Source organism: Chiloscyllium punctatum, chromosome 32 (assembly GCF_047496795.1).
Source record: "Chiloscyllium punctatum isolate Juve2018m chromosome 32, sChiPun1.3, whole genome shotgun sequence".
NCBI classification, from domain to species: domain Eukaryota; kingdom Metazoa; phylum Chordata; class Chondrichthyes; order Orectolobiformes; family Hemiscylliidae; genus Chiloscyllium; species Chiloscyllium punctatum.
The window spans coordinates 44,874,236-44,894,992 of NC_092770.1; the positions used below are offsets into that span (position 1 = coordinate 44,874,236).

Below are 20,757 nucleotides of genomic sequence, written 5' to 3' on the forward strand. Positions count from 1 at the left end.
CCGGATGAAGTATTTTTTTAAAATTAGATTACTTACAGTGTGGAAACAGGCCCTTTGGCCCAACAAGTCCACACCGACCCGCCGAAGCGCAACCCACCCAGACCCATTCCCCTACATTTACCCCTTCACCTACATTTACCGCTTCACCTAACACTACGGGCAATTTAGAATGGCCAATTCACCTAACCTGCACACGTTTGGACTGTGGGAGGAAACCAGAGCACCCGGAGGAAACCCATGCAGACACGGGGAGAATGTGCAAACTCCACACAGTCAGTCGCCTGAGGTGGGAATTGAACCCGGGTCTCTAGCGCTGGGAGGCAGCAGTGCTAACCACTGTGCCACCATGCCGCCCACATGGGTACTGTTGATGATTCCTGCTTTCTATTTATGTGTTTGGGTTGGAGATGTCATTTCCTATTGTGATGTCATTTCCTGTTCTTTATCTCAGGGAGTGGTAAATCAGGTCCAAGTCAATGTGTTTGTTGATAGAGTTCTGGTTGGAATGCCGTGCTTCTAGGTGTCTCTGTTGGCTTGTCCTAGGATGGATGTGTTGTCCTAGTCGAAGTGGTGTCTTTCCTCGTCTGTATGTAAGGATATTAGTGAAAGAGGGTCATGCCGTTTTGTGGGTAGTTGATGTTCATGTATTCTGGTAGCTAGTTTTTTTCCTGTTTGTCCAATGTAGTGTTTGTTACAGTCCTTGCATGGTATTTTGTAAATGACATTAGTTATGCTTGTTGTCTGTATAGGATCTTTCAAGTTCATTAGCTGCTGTTTTAATGTGTTGGTGGGTTTGTGGGCTACCATGATGCCAAGGGGTCTGAGTAGTCTGGCAGTCACCACAGGAAATGACATCACCAACCCTAAGAAACTCAAATGTATAAATAGAAAGCAGGAATCATCAGCAATGCTTCAACCGAAGGCTCACTGAAGATGTTACCAAGTATGATGACGAAACGTCTGAATGTGGCCTTTCCAGCTCAGTGAGCAGGCCTCCATCCAGAACCTCAACCTGAACTACAAATCTTAAAGGGACTGAATGTCTGCGGATGTGGTGCCAATCTTGACACCTGATGGTGTTAACTTTCTTCAGAACTGCATGAATCCAAAAAAAATGGTGAGTATTCCAACAAAATCCTGACTTGTGCCTTGTAAAGGATGGACAGGTTTTGGGAAGTTGGAAGGTGAATTATTCACTGCAGAATTCCTAGCATTTGACCTGTTCTTGTAACCATTGTATTTATCTGGTTAGACCAGTTCAGTTTTTTGTCAAGATTAGAGTGCTGCTGGAAAAGATGCAGCATCCGAGGAAAATCGATGTTTCGGGAAAAAGCCTTTCATCAGGACTGAAGGCAGGGAGCCTCCAGGGTGGAGAGATAAATGGGAGGGGAGGGGAGTGGGGCTGGGGAAAAGGTAGCAAAGAGTCAGAGAAGATGACCTGGGGGTTGAAGAGAAAGACACTCACGGATTCTTATGGAGAAAGGAGGAGAACTTCAAGGTAGGCATCCTTGCAAGAGGATTTGAAATAAGGTTAAAATCAACTAGGCAAAAGCGAGGACTGCAGATGCTGGAAATCAGAGTCAAGATTAAAGTGCTGTTGGAAAAGCACAACCTGTCAGGCAGTATCCGAGGAGCAGGAAAATCAATGTTTCGGGCAAAAGCCCTCAGCCCCACCCCCCTCCCATTTATCTCTCCACCCTGGAGGCTCTCTGCCTTCAGTCCTGATGAAGTGCTTTTACCCGAAACGGCGATTTTCCTGCTCCTCAGATGCTGCCTGACAGGTTCTGCCTTTCCAGCAGCACTCTAATCTTGACTCTGATTTCCAGCACCTGCAGTCCTCACTTTTGCCCAGTTCAGTTTTTTGGTCAATGGTAACTTGCAGGATTTTGATAGCAGAGAATCCAGAGATGATTATGCCACTGAATATTAAGGGATAATTCTTCAGTTCTCTTTTATTGGAAATGATGATATTCCTGCCTATCTATTAGAGGGTCCAAAACTAAGGGGCATTGATTTAAAGTCAAGGGAAAAGGTTAAGAAGGGATTTTTGCACCAGATGGGTGATGGATATCTGGAAATTACTGCCTGAAAGTGTGATAGAGGCAGGAATCATCACAACATTTCAGTGTTTGAATGATTACTTGCTATGCTATGGCATAAAAGGCAACAGGCCAAGTTTTGGAAAACAGACTAAAGGTTTTGATGATGAACACTCACGATGGGCTGAAGGGCCTTTTTCTTGCTGCAGCCCTATAACAAGATAGATATTTCTGATGTGTGTTCCATGTTTATTAAGACTTAAGTGTCAGCCCAGGCCTGGGTACTGTCCAGATCTTGTTGCGTTTTAGCATGGGGTGCTAAAGTGGCTGAGGAGTCATAAATGGTGCTGAACATTGCACAATCATTGGTGAACATCCCCACTTCTGACCTTTATAATGAAGGGAAGGTCATTGATGAAGCAGCTGAAGTTGGTTGGGCCTAGTACACTATCCTGAGAAACTCCTGTAGAATTGTCCTGGAACTGAGATGAACCATTTCCAATAATTTCAACCATCTTCCTTTGTGCCAGGAACAACTCCAGTCAGTGAAGAGCTTTCCCCCAGTACCCTTTGACACCAGTTTTAACAAAGCTCTTTGATGAGACAGTTAATCAAATGCAGCCATGATACCAAGGTCAGTCAATCAAACCTCACCTCTGGAATTCAACACTTCTATTCATGTTTGAACCAAGATTATAATAAGGTTCAGGAGCTGAATGACTCTGACAGAACCCAGACTGAGCTGCCACAGTAGATGTAAGACAACCGCATTTACCACAAACAAGATGCTGATGTCAAGTCAATCAGACATTCTGTCTATTACAGAATTGAGTAATGTGATATGAATTTTGGTGCCAATGCTGTACCAGGTACAAAGGTAATACATCTCAAACACTAATACATCATATTAAACAGTTTACCCCTTTGATTGTTCACAACAAGGAAATGACTGTACACAAACAGCCTGGATATGGAATCCTGTAACACATTATCCAACATTGTATATGATAGCACAATTGGCAAACATTTGGTGAATAATGTTTAATTACACTGACAATCAGTTCAAAAAATTAATCAAAGCCTTACAATTAACTGTCAATCATATTTAACCAGTGCATTCTCCATAGCATCCCCTCTACCAGACAGGAGTTCATTGCCAAACAGTCAACACTCTCATTCAGTATAAACATTGGCCTTCCCCTTGAACTGAAATCCTTGCAAATTATCCTGATGAGTGCAAGATGAAAGGCCTTGACAAAATTGTATCTTCTTTCAGCAATAAAAATGCTGTTCTTTCATGTCCATGAGTCAGATGTAACGAGATGCTAGAATTTCCACACCAAACCCTCCTGGTGAAAGTGTCAAGGATGAATTCATTCCCACTTCAGTGGCTCACGAGATGACTCAAAGCAATTACTTGTCTTGAGGTGGAACAGCTGCCACAATTTGGGCAGGATGGCCTGCTGTTAACTAATCAAATGGCTAACCTTCAGTTGCTTCTCAACTCCACAGGATTCTCATAAATTGATTACCATACGCCATGGCCTGCAGCAGTTCCTTTGATTCCTTGACCAACTGTCTTCAATTGCTTAGTCTCTCAGGCAAAGTCTCCTGGTTCATATAACTTCTTGTGTTTTCTTAATTATGTTTAGCTTCTGTTATTTTTCACCAAAATCATTGCTAACCAGATTTGGAACCAATGGAACATAGGCCCATAGACTCCCATGACTCCCAGTTTACCGCACACTTCCAATGACCTGGATGGTCTTTTAATTGTTTAAAAAAAATCAGTGGGCTGAGTCAACATTGGGCAGCTAGGCCTGCTGGGAAATGGAGTTCTCAACTTCTGCATGCAAACACATTCTGATCCCATTCTGCCTTTTGCTATTTAAATGTCTATAGAAAGCTTTTTTGTGCAATTTTCATTTCAAGATTTTTCCTATAATTGATTTTTTTGCTTCTGTATTTTTCATTTCCTATCAGAATCTTTAATATATGCAGCCTGGTTCCCAATTGCATCATCCACCCGAGATATGTTATACACACCATAATCTAATTCACCTTACTCTACATCGTTTTAATCATTCAGGGAACTCCGAATCTTTTATCCTATATTCACTCATCAGGAAAATGTATCTCAAATGTACCTGAATTATCTTCTGTTTAAAAAAATTGTTTAGTTACAATTTTACCAGCTGCTCTTTAATTCTCATTAACTTAGACGGGATCCATTCTTACTTCATTGAAGTTGGTACTCCCCCAATGAATTAATTTTACTCTGGATTGCTTCTTGCTCAGTTCAAAGCCAATCTGAACCTTATGAAGCTGTGATCACTGCCCCTAAATGTTCCCCTGCTGATGATTTGATCTGAAATATACCAATGTAGAAATTTTCCTGAATGGATTTATTAAACTCATGCCCCTCTCTGCCAGTTACATAAACACCAGCCCAGTCTATAATAGCACAGCTAATGTTTCCCATTACAATTACTCTATAACTATTATACTTTTGTAATGTCCTCCCAAATTTGTACAACTATACTTTTCTCATATTTGGCAGATAGTAGAATACTTACATTAATATAAGGTACCTACATTTTTTCTTTGCTCTAATGAAATATATTCTGTCTATGACCACTCAAAGATATCCTCCCTCTACAGCACTGTCATCTTAATACTGCTACCTTTGCACCTTTCTTTATTTCCCTATTTCCTGAATATCTTCTATCTAGGCCATTTAATTCTCAGTTCTGTGCTCTTTGTGCCTTGTCTCTATTTCCACATAGCTATCTTCAACTGCAGATATAAACCTCACCACTCTTACTTAAAATATTCCATTCTTTCACATACATGCATAATAATCCTAACTTAGATCTTATGGTATTCAGTCTTACCCTGACTCAATCTAGTAAATTACTATTTCTTATTCCAATACTATCTGTCTCTATGAATCGTGTATTCCTCGAGAATGTGACCTCCTGTTCATACACCTCTGAGTTAGTTTAAACTTACTCCAATAGCAATAGCAAATTGCATCATGCCTGACCTCTTCAGGTCACATCCAAAACATGTCCCAGTGTCCCAGGCATCTAAAGTTCTCTCACCTCTACAAACCACTTAATGATTTGCTGTGTCATTTTTCAAAACTCGCTTTCAAGTGGTACTGGGAGTATTTATAAATCTCTAAATCTGGGAAACCATTTTTAAAGTGTCTTATTTTGTTTGAAATAGGCCTTACTGTATATGTTTAAGCTTGATATGTATGGCAGATATCAGCAAATGTTAGAATAACTACTTAAGTTTGTTGTCACAAGCTAGAAAGTGCCAACAAAGTGGTCAATAAAGATTCATACAGGCAAACTGGAATGTTAATTTTGCATTTTCACAAAATAAAACTGTATATTACTAAGATGTTTCCTCGCATCTTTGAGTCAATTCAAGACTGGTATGTACAAGTAATTCCCAGGATATTTTGGGATACAAAAGTGTTCATCACATAAACCTGACATTATGAACCACTTCAAAATTAAAACACTTCCAATAGTTGTATACATGTAATTCAGAAACACGTAAGTGTGCTTGTGTTCATGATGGTGATGGAGGAGCTGTGAATTGACAGGAAGAGGGACTCATTTGTTTCAATACGGGAATATCACAGCTTCAAAATTGTGTGCATCCTCAAAATGATGACAACTCAGAAACAAACCGCAATGTAGACTGATGGCCAATAGCAGCATTGAGAATTCAGAGAGGCCAAATCACAATTTTGTTAACTATTACTGACAGAGCAGAATGTTGCAGCAGAATTTATGGAATGCTTCTTCATTTTTGCTTTGGATATGAAATTGGGATTTAGTGTTGTTAAATGCTGGCCATTTAGTATCACAATATGACACAGGTAGACTTCTCAGCTTACCTCAGTGCACAATACTCATTTTCTCTTTTCTCAGTTTCTCACTAATATTTTCCTTCCTCTCCCCTTGAGGTCCGGCTGGTGTTTGTTTCATAAGGCATTTGACATGTAAGGGTATCTTGGAAGCTTTGGAATAGCTCTGTCCACTGATATACGAATTACTATCTCTGGACAGAGCTAGTCAGTTTTTTTTAGATTAGATTAGATTAAATTCCCTACAGTGCGGAAACAGGCCCTTCGGCTCAACCAGTTGTTCTAGCTTTTTTGCTGGTTGTTAGTCAATTCTACAATCTATAGCCATGTAGAACAGACCTGGTTACTACCTCTTAAGAGATAACAATGTTTCCTATCTAGTGTTAATGTAGTTAACCCATCTTAAGTTAATGTACCCTGTTTTCTTACTATTACATAATAAACTACCGCTTGTTACTCAAGCACATTTCTCTTGTACCAAAGATTTATTAGTGCTTAGTCCTTCACAACTTAATACTGGTAGGCCCTGTAGTCTAGGCTTATAAGACAAGTTGCTGGCAGCAAATCTACCCAAAGAAGATCCCAGAAGAACCGTCTGCCAGCTGCAAGAACTTACAATAAAACACAACTCCACCTTGTTCATTTTTCAAACCTTCAAGCCGCACATTTCTCAAGTGCTCTCCTAGCTGTTCTTTCCCCCTCCACTCTCTGTAAACAACAACTCAGCTGGATGCCACTTACTACGGTGGTGAAAGCTGACTGGGAGGAGGTGGATGCAATCGTTACAACCTTCATCACTTCTAAATACCAAGAACCATAAGATGTTTAACTACCTCACAATGGTGGCCAATGGAAGGAAAAGCTGTAGTGTGAGTACACACATTCCTGGCTGTAGTTATCACCAATTCCGTCACTAGGTGGTGCACTACATGCTCAAGCACAAAGTCAGTGCATTGCAGTGCGAGGTCAACCCAAGCAACAAGGTAGTTACTGTTGGATGGAAACTTCAGAATGTCTCTGCCAACATCTACAATGCCCTTTTCCTCTTTGTAGGACTTTATTCCACTCCAGAGTTCTGAGTCCCGAGGTGACTAAACAGTCCAGTGTGGAAGTGCACACCCTGCCACAAGTGAGAAAGGTGACATTTGAAGAGGCAAGTACATGGAATGCACAAGTCTTTGCATGCTCTTTGTACTTGGCTATTGGAGATGTTTGAGCTAGATGGCACCTTTAACAGGTGCTTTTTCCCCAGTTCAGGTGTCTTTAGGCAAGCGATTCTATTTGTTGATGTTGATTTGCAATTCTTATGGAAACTCTGAGGTCACCTTTGAAGCATTTCCTCTGCACTTCTGGTAACTGTTTGCTACAACAAAGCTCAGAGAAGAAAGTTTGTTTTGGATGGCTGTTTCAGGCACACAGATGATGTGGCCCACCCAACACACCTGACTGATCAGAACTAGAGACTTGCTGTTGACCTGAGAGAGAACGTTGACACTGGAGCAACTATACTGCCATAGGATTTGTAAATTTTTGCAGAAGTAATACTGATGATATTTCTCTAGGAACCTCAGATGTCTGCTATATATCTATGTCTTCAGCCATGAGTTTTATGCTAGATTCAAGATTCGTGTCATCAAATACTCAGCTCTTCAATGGCCAAAGGCCACACTAGCATATTAGAGCCGATGTTCAATTTCCTCATTAATTCCTGTCCTCGATGAAAGGACCCTCCCAAGGTCCACATTGTCTTGAGTCTCAATTTGGATCTTGATAACCAGGGGATAGCGTTGTCCAGTGGGAGCATGTTGGCAGAGACAGATGTTGAAATTTGAATTCATCAAACATATAAAATAAGCAGCTAACCAATGGTGACCATGTAATCACTAATGTAAAATTGTAACTGAGGTCCTTTAGGGAAGGAAATGTGCCATCCTTATCTGGTCTGTAATTCCAGACCCACAACAATGTCGTTCACTGTTAACTGCTTTTTGAGCAATTAGAGACAGACAATAAATGCTGATCTAGCCAGCAATGCTCACATCCTGTGAACAACTTTTAAAAGACAATTCCTCAATTAGTGCCAAAGAGAGTCAAGCTATTGGAGATTTTTAAAAATTAACTCAAAGGGAGACATGACAAAATAATTACTTTCAATAGTTACCTTCCTCCAATAAAGTAAGGAAACCAATTATGGCAGTTCCAAAGGTCTTGTCTATAGCTATGTATTCCCTTACTTATCTCATAAAAGGGGCAAACCAATAAAGTTATTGAGAAGAACTAGAGCAAGTCACTAAGGCTGGAATATGGTTTATGTTTCCTGGCTAATAAATACGTTTCATACTTTTGTGTTAAAAGTGTGTGGAGAAAGTGAGGACTGCAGATGCTGAAGATCAGAGCTGAAAATGTGTTGCTGGAAAAGCGCAGCAGGTCAGGCAGCATCCAAGGAGCAGGAGAATCGACATTTTGGGCATGAGCCCTTCTTCAGGAATGAGGAGAGTGTGCCAAGCAGGCTAAGATAAAAGGTAGGGAGGAGGGACTTGGGGGAGGGGCGTTGGAAATGCGATAGGTGGAAGGAGGTTTAGGTGAGGGTGATAGGCCGGAGTGGGGGTTGGGGGTGGGGGCGGGGGCGGAGAGGTCAGGAAGAAGATTGCAGGTTAGGAAGGTGGTGCTGAGTTCGAGGGTTGGGACTGAGACAAGGTGGGGGGAGGGGAAATGAGGAAACTGGAGAAATCTTGAGTTCATCCCTTGTGATTGGAGGGTTCCTAGGCGAAAGATGAGGCGCTCTTCCTCCAGCCGTCGTGTTGCTATGTTAAAAGTGTGTATTGTGTATAATATACACAGGTGGACAGGCAGTTGGGCAGCCAGCTGGTTAAGTATCCATGGCAGGGGTAGGGGTATTTGGGTTTCTGTGGACATGTTGAGTGTCTGTGTGGGAGGTGGTAGGGATAAATCAGTCAGCTCTTCACACTGGGGATGTCAGTGACTATGGCGGTAGGTATGAGGAAGGGTGTGAGGAGGGGTTTGTTCGGTGTACCCAGAAGATTTGATAATTATTTCTTTACAGTTATTGAAAAGCATGTCCAAAACATCGATTCTCCTGCTCCTCGGAAGCTGCCTGACCTGCTATGCTTTTCCAGCGCCATACTTTTCGACTCTGATCTACAGCATCTGCAGTCCTCACTTTCTCCATTTGTTTACAGTTGTCCAGGATTTTAACACTGTAACCTTCCTAGCTAACAGTTGGGCTCATGATAGCAAAACTCTCTGAAGCTACTGAATCTAAGTCGAGAGTTCCCAGAGAAGAATTGCCTATTAGAAATGTAAATGACCCGGTAATTACCGAATACTTTAGCCACTCAGGGATTGTGAGAGCCTCTGACACACATCTCCAAGGCCAGCTCCTCGACTCTAGTGACACCAGAGAGATCCCCAGAATTGTTACAGTGGAACAGAGCGGTTTGATTGGCTGGAAGTTTCAGTCCTGTCAGGTCACAGTTCATCGTTTATGGATACATTGCCCGAGGGATCGGAAAGGTAGGTAAGACAACATGGGGCAACTGTTAATCAGAAGTTTTGTTTATCAAGTTAATTTCAAAAGAACCAAATGTGTAAATCTCTCGGCAAGATCCAGGGGCCGAGCGAACTGAGAAGTTTAAAGCGGAAATGGAGTGGGACTAACAGCATACAGATTGCGTGCAAGGCCTTCTGACTTTAATGTGAAAAAACAGCATTAACTGATGGCCTTGGGTTAGTTTATCAGAAACATAAAACAATTTCACTGCAAAAGGGGGAGCCGATGAAAAAAAAGCGATTTGTGAGATGGGTGCAAAGGTCGTACTTTTGTGCAGCTTGGGCAGAGTATTCCAGTCATTAGGAGCTAATAATAAATTGCTGATCTTTGCAGAACTGGATTGCAGTGAGGTCCGTGTCCAACTGGAAACGTGAGTACAAAGGATTAGTGCGGAACTGTGTTCGAATCAACAACTTGCAGCACAGACACTAGCTGACGAATGCTGGAACTGCAGTTACACACAATCAGATTTTGTCGGCCAACTTGTACTCATTGCTGCCACACCGTTGTTTCTCTGTGATGAGTTCATGGAGACCTGCTCTTGATCGTTAGTGTTTTTAAAAAATATATAAATAGGAACGTGAGGTCTTGGAATCCAGCAGTGAAATTCCTCTGGGTTCCCAATGGACATAAGTGTTTTAAATAACTGATTTATTTTGAAGCTGCAAAAATAACTTCGTCTGCTATCTCTAAAAACTCCAGTAATCTGCTGTTTAAAACGTCCTGTCCTTTCCATATCCTGTTTATTTTCCACTTACCTTTTGTAACATTTTGGATTGTTGTGTTAAGTACGAGTTTTGGGGAGTAAGTTTTCAGGTGACACCAAAATTGGTGCTATGGATAGGGCAGAAGGTTACCTCAAAGTACTAGGGGACCTTGGGCCAGTAGGCTGACGGATGGAGTTTAATTTAGATAAATGTGAGGTGTTGCATTTTGGAAAGGCAAATCAGGCAGGACTTATACAGTTAATGGTAAGATCCAGGGGAGTGTTGCTGAACAAAGAGACCTTGGGGTGCAGATTCATGGTTCCTTGAAAGTAGAGTCACAGGTTGATGAAATAGTGAAGAAGATGTTTGATATGCTTACCTATATTGAGTATAGGAGTTGGAAGGTCATGTTGCCACTGTACAGTACATTGGTTAGGTCACTTTGAGAATACTGCACACAGTTCTGGTCTCCCTGCAATAGGAAGGAAGTTGTGAAACTTGAAATGGTTTGGAGAAGATTGACCAGGATTTTGCCAGGGTTGGAGGGTTTGAGCTACAGGGAGACGCTGAATAGACGGGGGCTATTTTCCCTGGAGCGTTGAAGTCTGAGGGGTGATCTTGTAGAGATTTATAAAATCATCAGGGGCATGGATAGGGTGAATAGCCAAGTTCTTTTCCCTGGGGTTGGAAAGTGTAAACCTATACCCTCTAGGTTTGGAGTGAGAAGCGAAAGATTTAAAGGGATGTAAGGTACAATTTCCTCACACAGAAGGTGGTGCTTGTATGGAATGAGCTGCCAGAGGCAGTGGTAGAGGCTGGTACAGTTGCAACAGTTATAAGGCATCTGAACGGTTATATGAATAGGAAAGATTTAGAAGGACATGGGCCAAATGCTGGCAAGTGGGATTCTATTAATGTAAGGTATCTGGTTGGCATGGATGAGTTGGACCAAAGCGTCTGTTTCCAGTTTGTACAGCTCTGTGACTCTTAAGCCTTGGTTAAAATTCAGTGCCATCCTGTATTTTCCCATCTTTTCTGATCAGTTAAATTATTATTATTCTTCATTCTCACGGGCACCACAGTGACTCAGTGCTTAGCACTGCTGCCTCACAGCACAAGGGACCTGGATTCGATTCCAACCTTGGGTGGCTATCTGTGTGGAGTTTGCATATTCTCCCCATGTCCGCATGGGTTTCCTCCAGGTGCTCCGGTTTCCTCCCACAGTCCAAAGATTTGCACATTTAGGTGGATTGGCCACACTAATTGCCTATACTGTCTGGGGATGTGCAAGTTAGGTAGGTTAGCCATGGAAAATGCAAGGTTAGAGGGTTAGGGTAGTGGGGTGAGTCTGAGTGAAATGCGTTTCAGAGGGTCCAGGTCGACTAAATGGGCCGAATGGCCTGTTTCCATAATGCAGGGATTCTATGATTCTCCTTGAGATTTGATATGTGAGGCTGCAAAGAGGGTTGTGAGATGCCAATAGATTTCATACCTTTGCAATGGTAGGATACGATGATGCCATATAGCAACAAATGAAAAGATTTTGGCTCTACTATAATTCCAGTCTTACCAAACTGTCTGAATCTACCCTCTGAATCGATCAGGTAGGCCACAGCACCCACACACAGTAAGTTGCTATGGGCAGAGTTTTCACATTGGGTGCAATAAATGATCTGTGTGAAAATTCCTGCCTTTTTTGATTTTCCACTACTTTGTAGATGTTATACTTGTTGATTTTCTCAAAAAAAATGCAGTTGGACAGTGTTCTCCTTGCTATTTTCTCAATTTTGGTAGGTAGATATAGTTTGAATAGTATAATGGAAAGGGAGTTTGTGACAGAACTGAGCATTTTACTTCACTGTTAATTCACCACCTGTACGCAATCTTCGTTTTTTAAATGACTGAAGATATCTTTTAAAAATGTACAGAATCATTTGTTAATTGCATAAGAGTACAGTTGTCAATTAGAGTGATAGAGTCACAGAGATGTACAGCATGGAAATAGACCCTTCAGTCCAACCCGTCCACGCCAACCAGATATACCAACCCAATCTAGTCCCACCTGCCAGCACCCGGCCCATATCCCTCCAAACCCTTCCTATTCATATACCCATCCAAATGCCTCTTAAATGTTGCAATTGTCCCAGCCTCCACTACTTCCTTTGGCAGCTCATTCCAGACACTCTGCGTGAAAAAGTTGCCCCTTAGGTCTCTTTTATATCTTTCCTCTCACACCCTAAACCTATGCCTCTAGTTCTGGACTCCCCGACCCCAGGGAAAAGACGTTGTCTATTTATCCTATCCATGCCCCTCATGATTTTGTAAACCTCTATAAGGTTACCCCTCAGCCTCCAACGCTCCAGGGAAAACAGCCCTAGCCTAGTCAACCTCTCCCTAAAGCTCAAATCCTCCAACCCTGGCAACATCCTTGTAAATCTTTTTCTGACTTCTTTCAAGTTTCACAACATCTTTCTGAAAGGAAGGAGACAAGACTTGCATGCAATATGCCAACAGTGGCCTAACCAATGTCCTGTACAGCCGCGACATGACCTCCCAACTGCTATATTTAATACTCTGACAAATAAAGGAAAGCATCCAAACGCCGCCTTCACTATCCTATCTACCTGTGACTCCACTTTCAAGAAGCTATGAACTGCACTCCAAGGTCTCTTTGTTCAGCAAGACTCCCGAAGACCTTACATTAAGTGTACAAGTCCTGCTAATATTTGCTTTCTCAAAATGCAACACCTCATATTTATCTCCGTTAAACTCTATCTGCCACTTCTCAGCCCATTGGTCCATCTGGTCCAGATCCCATTGTAATCCGAGATAACCTTCTTCGCTGTCCACTACACCTCCAATTTTGGTGTCATCTGCAAACTTACTAACTATACCTCTTATGCTCACATCCAAATCATTTATGTAAATGACAAAAAGTAGTGGACCCAGCACCGATCCTTGTGGCACTCCACTCGTCACTGGCCTCCTTTTGAGCCAGTTCTGTATCCAAATGACTAGTTCTCCCTGTATTCCATGACATCTAACCTTGTTCACCAGACTCCCACGGGGAACCTTGTCCAATGCCTTACTGAAGTCCATATAGATCACATCCACCATTCTGCCCTCATCAATCCTCTTTGTTACTTCTACAAAAAACTCAGTCAAGTTTGTGAGACACGATTTCTCACATACAAACCCATGTTGACTATCCTTAGTCAGTCCTTGCCTTTCCAAATACCTGTACATCCTGTCTCTCAGCATTCGCTCCAACAACTTGCCCACCACCGAGGTCAGGCTCACCGGTCTGTAGTTCCCTGGCTTGTCCTTACCACCTTTCTTAACAGTGGCAGCACGTTAGCCAACCTCCAGTCTTCCACTACCTCACCTGTGACTATCGATGATACAAATATCTCAGTGAGAGGCCCAGCAATTACTTCCTTACCTTCCCACAGACTTCTAGGTACTGGGAATGTATCCACATTTATGCATTTCAAGACATCCAGCACTTCTTCTTTAATATGGACATTTTCCCTACATTTTATTAATGTGCTTATAAATGTCTTTGCTCCCAAAGTGCCAGCTTAATTTTTATAGCTTCTCGAAACCCACACCTTTACCACCTAGAAAGATAAAGGGAGCAGATATATGGAATCAACATCATCTTCATATTTCCTCCAAGCCTTACACCATCCTGATTTGAAACTGTAGCAGAGCCCTTCTCTGTCATTGGGTCAAGGCCTTGCAATTACCTCCTGACAGCACTGAAGGTGTGTCTACACTCCGAGGACTGCAGTAGGTCAAGAAGACTGCTCTACCTTTACCTGTTCAAGGGCAGTTAGAAATGAACAATAAATGTTATCCAAGCAAGCATGCCACATCCCGTGAATGAATTGACGAGATGAGCGCAATTGTCTGTAACTCCAAATGGAAGATGACATCTTAGTGTAGCATATTCTCAGTGATGCATTTTTTTTCTGCTACAGTCTCCTCTTTCTTGTTCATAATTCAAGACAAAGATGACTATGTTCACCCTCTGAGGTATGTGGTTCAGTTGCTAAGGCCAATTTGCAGAAGTTTTGGCTGCAAACAGGACAGGGTACCATAGACGATTGAGTATAGGACAAGTCGCTGACACAAATTTATGTTGTGTTTTCCTTCTACTTTTTCTGCTTGTTTCCAAAAAAGGCTACGCTACTTATTTGGCGCAGCATATGCAATTCTGCGTGTATGTCCGAATATTTGAAATGAAAATTGAAACGTCTAAGTGATGTCTTTGCAACTTTTCTTTGATATCAAGTCTCCAGAGTCTCCATGACCTTTTAAATGAGGCACAGTGTTGTAATTGAGCCAACACTATCACCAAGTCTTCAAGCAGGTGGGACTAGATTAGGTTGGGATATCTGGTCGGCATGGACGAGTTGGACCAAAGGATCTACGTCTGTGCTGTACATCTCTATGACTCTGAGGTACACTTCGAGTTCAAGAAGTTAGTGTTGGAAGGGGTTAAAATAAAACCAATCCAATTTAACCAAGACAGACAGGTTCAAAACAAGATATATGTGGAGAAGCACTGACCACAAATCATTCCATATAAAAGCTAGGTTTTGAGCAGTTAGATATGTAGCAAATCACAACTTTCTCCATTTTAAGCAAAGAGGAAACTGTGAACCACAGTTAACTTCTGAGGCGGGAGTCTAAGGCAAAAGACCTCCTCTTAAATAAGGCGTAGCCAAAGCAGAATAAGAAGAAGCCGATATATGATTGACATGGAATTGTGTGTAAAAATATGATTGTAACCGCTAAAAGGCAGACTCCTTAGGCAAGGGTGACTTTTGTCCCTTGAGTCCCTTGTATTGCAGTTATAAAGGCACTGTGTGTGTGTAACAAGAATGCTATCATCTGACTAAGTGTTCGTTCGACAATTTTTGGAGGTCCCACAGCGATGGCTAACTCTTTTTGGCTTAAGGCACAGGTCTGGGGATCACGCCTCACTGGTAAACAAATCAGCCGCAGCCTACAAAAGGGAGCAACTTCGATCCCTTTGGTTTGGTTACTGGCGAGGAACAGTTGTGACCTGTGTTCCAGCACTGAGGGAAGCTGATTAGAAGTGACGATATGACTGATTTGGATGTGTGATGTCAGTGAATGTTATTCTAAGGTCTTAGAAAAGTTTGCTAGAGGCATCAGGGACCCCAGCTGACGAAAATCTGGGATGAAGAAGTCAGAGACCCCAGCTGACAGTTATCTGAGAAGAGATTGGGCAGCTTAGTAAATTGTAATATAGACATTAAAGTGTGTGTGTGTGTGTCAGAGTGTGAGACACAGCACTCAAAAGAATGGGAATCAACATCTCTCATGAGGCACATCCTTAGAAGGGAACACTTTAGCATACATGTATATCCATTGTGGACCTGAATCTGAAACAAAAACTTTGTCGACAAATGAGTCAAACGGACACCAAGGACCTTAGAAGCCATTTCTACCTGTTGGCACATTTAATTGTGATAGCATAAAACAATTGGCAGAAACTTTGAGAAAAACAGAAAGGAAAAGGAAACGGAGAGAGAGAGAAAGACACTGTGTTCACTGAAGTAAGAGTTAACAGCTGATGGTCTGTTTTGGATATACTTTCATTCATTGGTAGTTAAATGGTTGAGTGTAATATTTGTATTTTCATTCCCTGGAACTCTAGATCCAGGATTGTTGAATTTAGTTTGCATTTTGGAAATCCGTGGTGATTTGAAAATGTAGTCTGTGCCTGTGTCAGTTTGGAACATGCATGGTTAATGTAATGTCCTTTAGAGGAACAATTAGTCTAGTGTTCTGCCTGGAACTTGATTTTTAAAAATTGCGTTGGAATGCTTTGTAAAAATTTACCTCTTGGAATTGGAATTTCTCATATGTGGAATTTCATTTTCTGGCCAAATACTGTTTTAATATGTAAGGTAATAGAACATAGAACATTACAGTGCAATACAGCCCCTTCGGCCTTTGACGTTGTGCTGACCTGTGAAACCAATCTGAAGCATATCTAACCTACACCATTCCATTTACATCTGTATGTTTATCCAATGACCACTTAAATGCTCTAAGGTTGGCCAGTCGACTGCTGTTGTAAACAGTATGTTCCATGCTCCTCCTACTCTGAGTAAAGAAACTAACTGACATTTGTCCTATATCTATCACCCCTCAATTTGAAGCTATGTCCCCTTGTTCTAGCCATCACCATCTGAGGAAAAAGACTCTCACTGTCCACTCTATCTAACCTTCTGATTACTTTGTCTCAATTACGTCACCTCTCAACCTTCTTCTCTCTAATGAAAACAGCTTCAAGTCCCTCAGCCTGTCTTCATAAGACCTTCCCTCCATACCAGGCAACATCCTAGTAAATCACATCTGAACCCTTTCCAAAGCTTCCACATCCTTCCTATAATACGGTGACCAGAACTGTATGCAATACTCCAAGTGCAGCCGCATGAGAGTTTTGTACAGCTGCAGCATGACCTTCTGGCTCCGAAACTCAATCCCTCTACCAATAAAAGCTAACACACCATATGCCTTCTTAACAACCCTGTCAACCTGGGTGGCAACTGTCAGGGATCTATGTACATGGACACCGAGATCTCTCTGCTTATTTACACTACCAAGAATCTTACAATTAGCCCAGTACTCTCTATTCCTGTTGCTCTCTCCAAAGTGAATCGCCTCACACTTATCAGCATTCAAGTCCATTTGCCACCTCTCAGCCCAGCTCTGCAGCTTATCTATGTCCCTCTAACTGCAACATTCTTCAGCACTGTCCACAATTCCATCAACCTTAGTGTCATCTGCGAATTTACTAACCCATCCTTCTACGCCCTCATCCAGGTCATTTGTAAAAATGACAAACAGCAGTGGCCCCAAAACAATTGCAGTAACTGAACTCCAGGATAAACACTTCCCATCAACTACCACCCTGAAAGAAGCTGTCTTCTTTCAGCTAGCCAATTCCTGATGCAAACTACCAAATCACCATCAATCCCATGCCTCTGTATTTTGTGCAATAGCCTATTGTGGGAAACCTTATCAAATGCCTTACTGAAAACCGTATACACCACATCAACCACTTTTCCCTCATCCACTTGTTTGGTCACCATCTCAAAGAACGCAATAGAAGGTTTGTGAGGTATGACCTACCCTTCATAAAACTGTATTGATTATACCATATCAACTTATTCCCTTCTAGATGATTATAAATCCTATCTGTTATAACCTTTTCCAACACTTTACCCACAACCAAAACAAGGCTTACTGGTCTATAATTACCAGGGTTGTCTCTACTCCCCTTCTTGAACAAGGGGGCAACATTTGTTATCCTCCCGTCTTCTGACAATATTCCTGCAGACAATGACAACATAAACATCAAAGCCAAAGGTTTTGCAATCTCATCCCTAGCATCCCAGAGAATCCTTGGATAAATTTCATCCAGCCCAGGGGACTTGTGTATTTTCACACTTTCCAGAATTGCTAACACCACCTCCTTGTGAAACTCAATCCCATCTAGTATAGTAGCCTGTATCTCAGTATTCTCCCCGGCAACATTGTCATTTTCCAGTGTGAATACTGATGAAAAATATTCATGTAGCGCTACAATTTCCTCATTGTAAAATGTATTTTGTGAAAATTGGATATTTGGAAATGCAACCCTGTTTGAACACAACTCCAGTGAAATGTTCTAAAATCTGAGAAAACTGATGAGGATGTGGAAGTTACGTTGAACGATATTTGGGTATTGATGGAGATTTGAGCATGCCCGCCCTTATAAGTGCTGTTGTAAATGGGTTGCAACATGTATGAAATAAATGTTCTGTACCATCTTTATAGGACAGGAAACTAAGTGTCTGCATTAAATCTTGAGTATTCTACAACATTGACATTAATAATTACAGCTCAAGATAGAAAAAAAAGGAAAGATCTGATTGGATCTTTGTAGCTGATGGAGCTAGATCACCCCACAGACCGCACTGGATCAATGTGGACAGAGGCAAGGGATGTGGTCAGGTTGGGGGAAGAGGCAAGTCAAGATTTTGTTTTAATTGTGGCCAATATGGCCATTGGTCCCGAGAGTATCCAAATAAGTTGCAGGAGAATGTAGTGTACTTCAAGTCTCTCCAATCCCTTTCCTCTTTTGCATCAGTCGCAATAGCAGGAATGAAATTGGCAATCCCAGATAAAGGTCAGCTCCCACTAATCCCTGTAATGATCTATACTTAGGAAACTGTCACGATGATCTTTCAGCCAAGGCAGCAACCGCACAATGGCCTAGGACAATGGTACATTTATGTGTTGCCCTTACTGCCCCTAAGAATTCTGCCCCATCCCTTGAGGAAATTATCAATTTTCAATCCGAACCCAGCACTGCAGAACAATCTGCCTGGCAGACTGCAGAACATCACTGACAACTGAATGGCTTCTGGATCTCCCATGATGGCTGTGTGATAGCACCCTTTGCCTTGTTACCCTGGCCTGCCCGCGTGTGCCACCATTTTACACAGAGGCAAGGTGGGAGGGGCTGCTGAATATTATTGTACAACAATCCTGGTAAGCACCAAGCTTCGCGACCATAGCAGAGAAATAAGTGCCAGATGTATGGTATGTCAGATGTTTAATGTGGGAAAAACCCCCAGTGTTAAGCCTGCTTCACAGCCCAACCATAAGGCCCTTTGTCTATCTGCAAATGGACTTTATTTAAACGCCTAAATGTGTAGGTTTTAGTTATGTATCCATTATTTTGGATGCATTCTCCAGGTGAATGGAAGCTTATCCTACCTGAATGAATGATGTCATCGTAGAGGCCAAGATCTGGCTGCCAGACTTTGCACCCCATTTCGGAGTGCCAGAACAAATATCAAGCGGAAATGGACCGCATTTTACAGGACAAATAGTTAAGGAACTGCTTCAAGGACGACAGAGCAAGCATCACCTGTCATTCCCATATCATTCCTAGTCAACTGGAGCAGTAGAAATGCACAATAGAATATTTTTAAAAATGTAACTGACTTATTTGGGGAAACTGGCTTGAGATGGCCAGGGACATTACTTATCACACTTATGTTAATGAGATCAAGTCCTAACAGGGTAAAGGGACTGTCCCTCCATGAGAGAATAATGGGTAGAGCAATTAAACTGCCAATAAGTGGTCCTCTTACCACCAAGCAAATAAACATCCACCGCATGGATGAAGCCCTATTCAACTATTGTATGGCATTAACTAAGTCTCTGAAAGCCTTCCTTTCACAGGCAGTTGAAGCCCAAAAGGAAACCACAGAGGAAAGCTGCCACATTTATCAGCCAGGAGACTATGGGTTCGTGAATTCGTTCCGCCAAAAGAACTGTTCAGGATTCAGGTGGGAAGGGTTGTACTGAGTACTGTTGGTGATGCACACTGCAGTGAGGATGGAAGAATGGCCCATGTGGATCCACGCATCACACGTCAAACCGACTCCGACACCAGAAGGGCCAGACAAGGCCAAGAACACCTAAAGACTGTTATGTCGCAAAAGCGAGAGCGAAGAGCAGAGTTGAAGTTACAGTTGAAACTGTTTCGAAGCAGATAAGCATATATGACAAACAGACTGTTGGCTAGACGTTGTGGTTAGGATTCAGAAGGTTTTGCAGAAAGATGAGAGATCAGAGGGTACTGATTATTATTTGGAATTTCTGGAAAGAACAAGTAAAAAATGTATAAAATTATGGAAGAGCTGTCGTTATAAGAGGTCTCAAAGCAGAATTTTGAATTTAGACAAACTTGCATAGAAATGTATCAAATACCTAGAATGAGTTATAAAGTAAGTTTAAGATATATGGGTAATCTTAGAGAAAGAACAAACAACAATTGGGGATGGGGATTAGTGGAAAAAAAAATCGGATAATGGATTGAAATGGCATTTGAAGTTATAATGCATTTTAATGAAAAGGAAATTTAGGTGATAGTACTTAATCTAAAAGCTTTCTCTTGGTGATGTTTGTGTCCTTGTCTTTCCTTGGTGAACTTGGTGATCAAGCCACTTCCTGAAGCATCAGGCTGGTATGTGGAGAGATAAGTAGAATCTCATAGATCTTTTGATAAGATCATATGGGAGTCAAGAATGCATGACAGTCTTGGGACACCGATGTAAGTGTGCAAAAGTAATTGTTACCTCAGAAGTAACAAACATGAGTGGGTGCTGGCGGGAAAAATAATTACACTGAAGAATGGGCCTTCGACATGTACACCTACTTGACAAATGGATTCCTGTGGCTTGTAAGGTACAAGAACATAGTTTAAATGATAAGACGCTGACAGATAATCCATAGAGAAACTGACTTTAAAACGATGATAGTGAGCTGTAGTGAAAGGAAGAAAACAAAAACGACATACAGATACCTCAAATGGGGGATTTTGAGTCGATGTATGATGATAATGAGTCACCTCCAAGCAGAATCGCATTGCTCTGCACTGGACCTTAGTTGAGAAAAATGGCACTTGTGCCCTCCGGTCAAGAATGTTGCACCCACGGCCCTGATAACTCCGAA

At 41.9% G+C, this 20,757-nt stretch overlaps 1 protein-coding gene across 1 annotated transcript in view; it reads left to right on the plus strand.

The window, feature by feature from the left end:
• Positions 1 to 9,481: 9,481 nt before the first annotated feature.
• LOC140458131 (uncharacterized) overlaps positions 9,482 to 20,757 on the plus strand; it is a 118,627-nt gene continuing 107,351 nt past the window's right edge. Inside the window, 1 exon segment of the mRNA XM_072552241.1 lies at positions 9,482 to 9,866. Coding sequence (XP_072408342.1) covers positions 9,745 to 9,866 — 122 coding nt within the window. The 5' untranslated portion in view covers positions 9,482 to 9,744.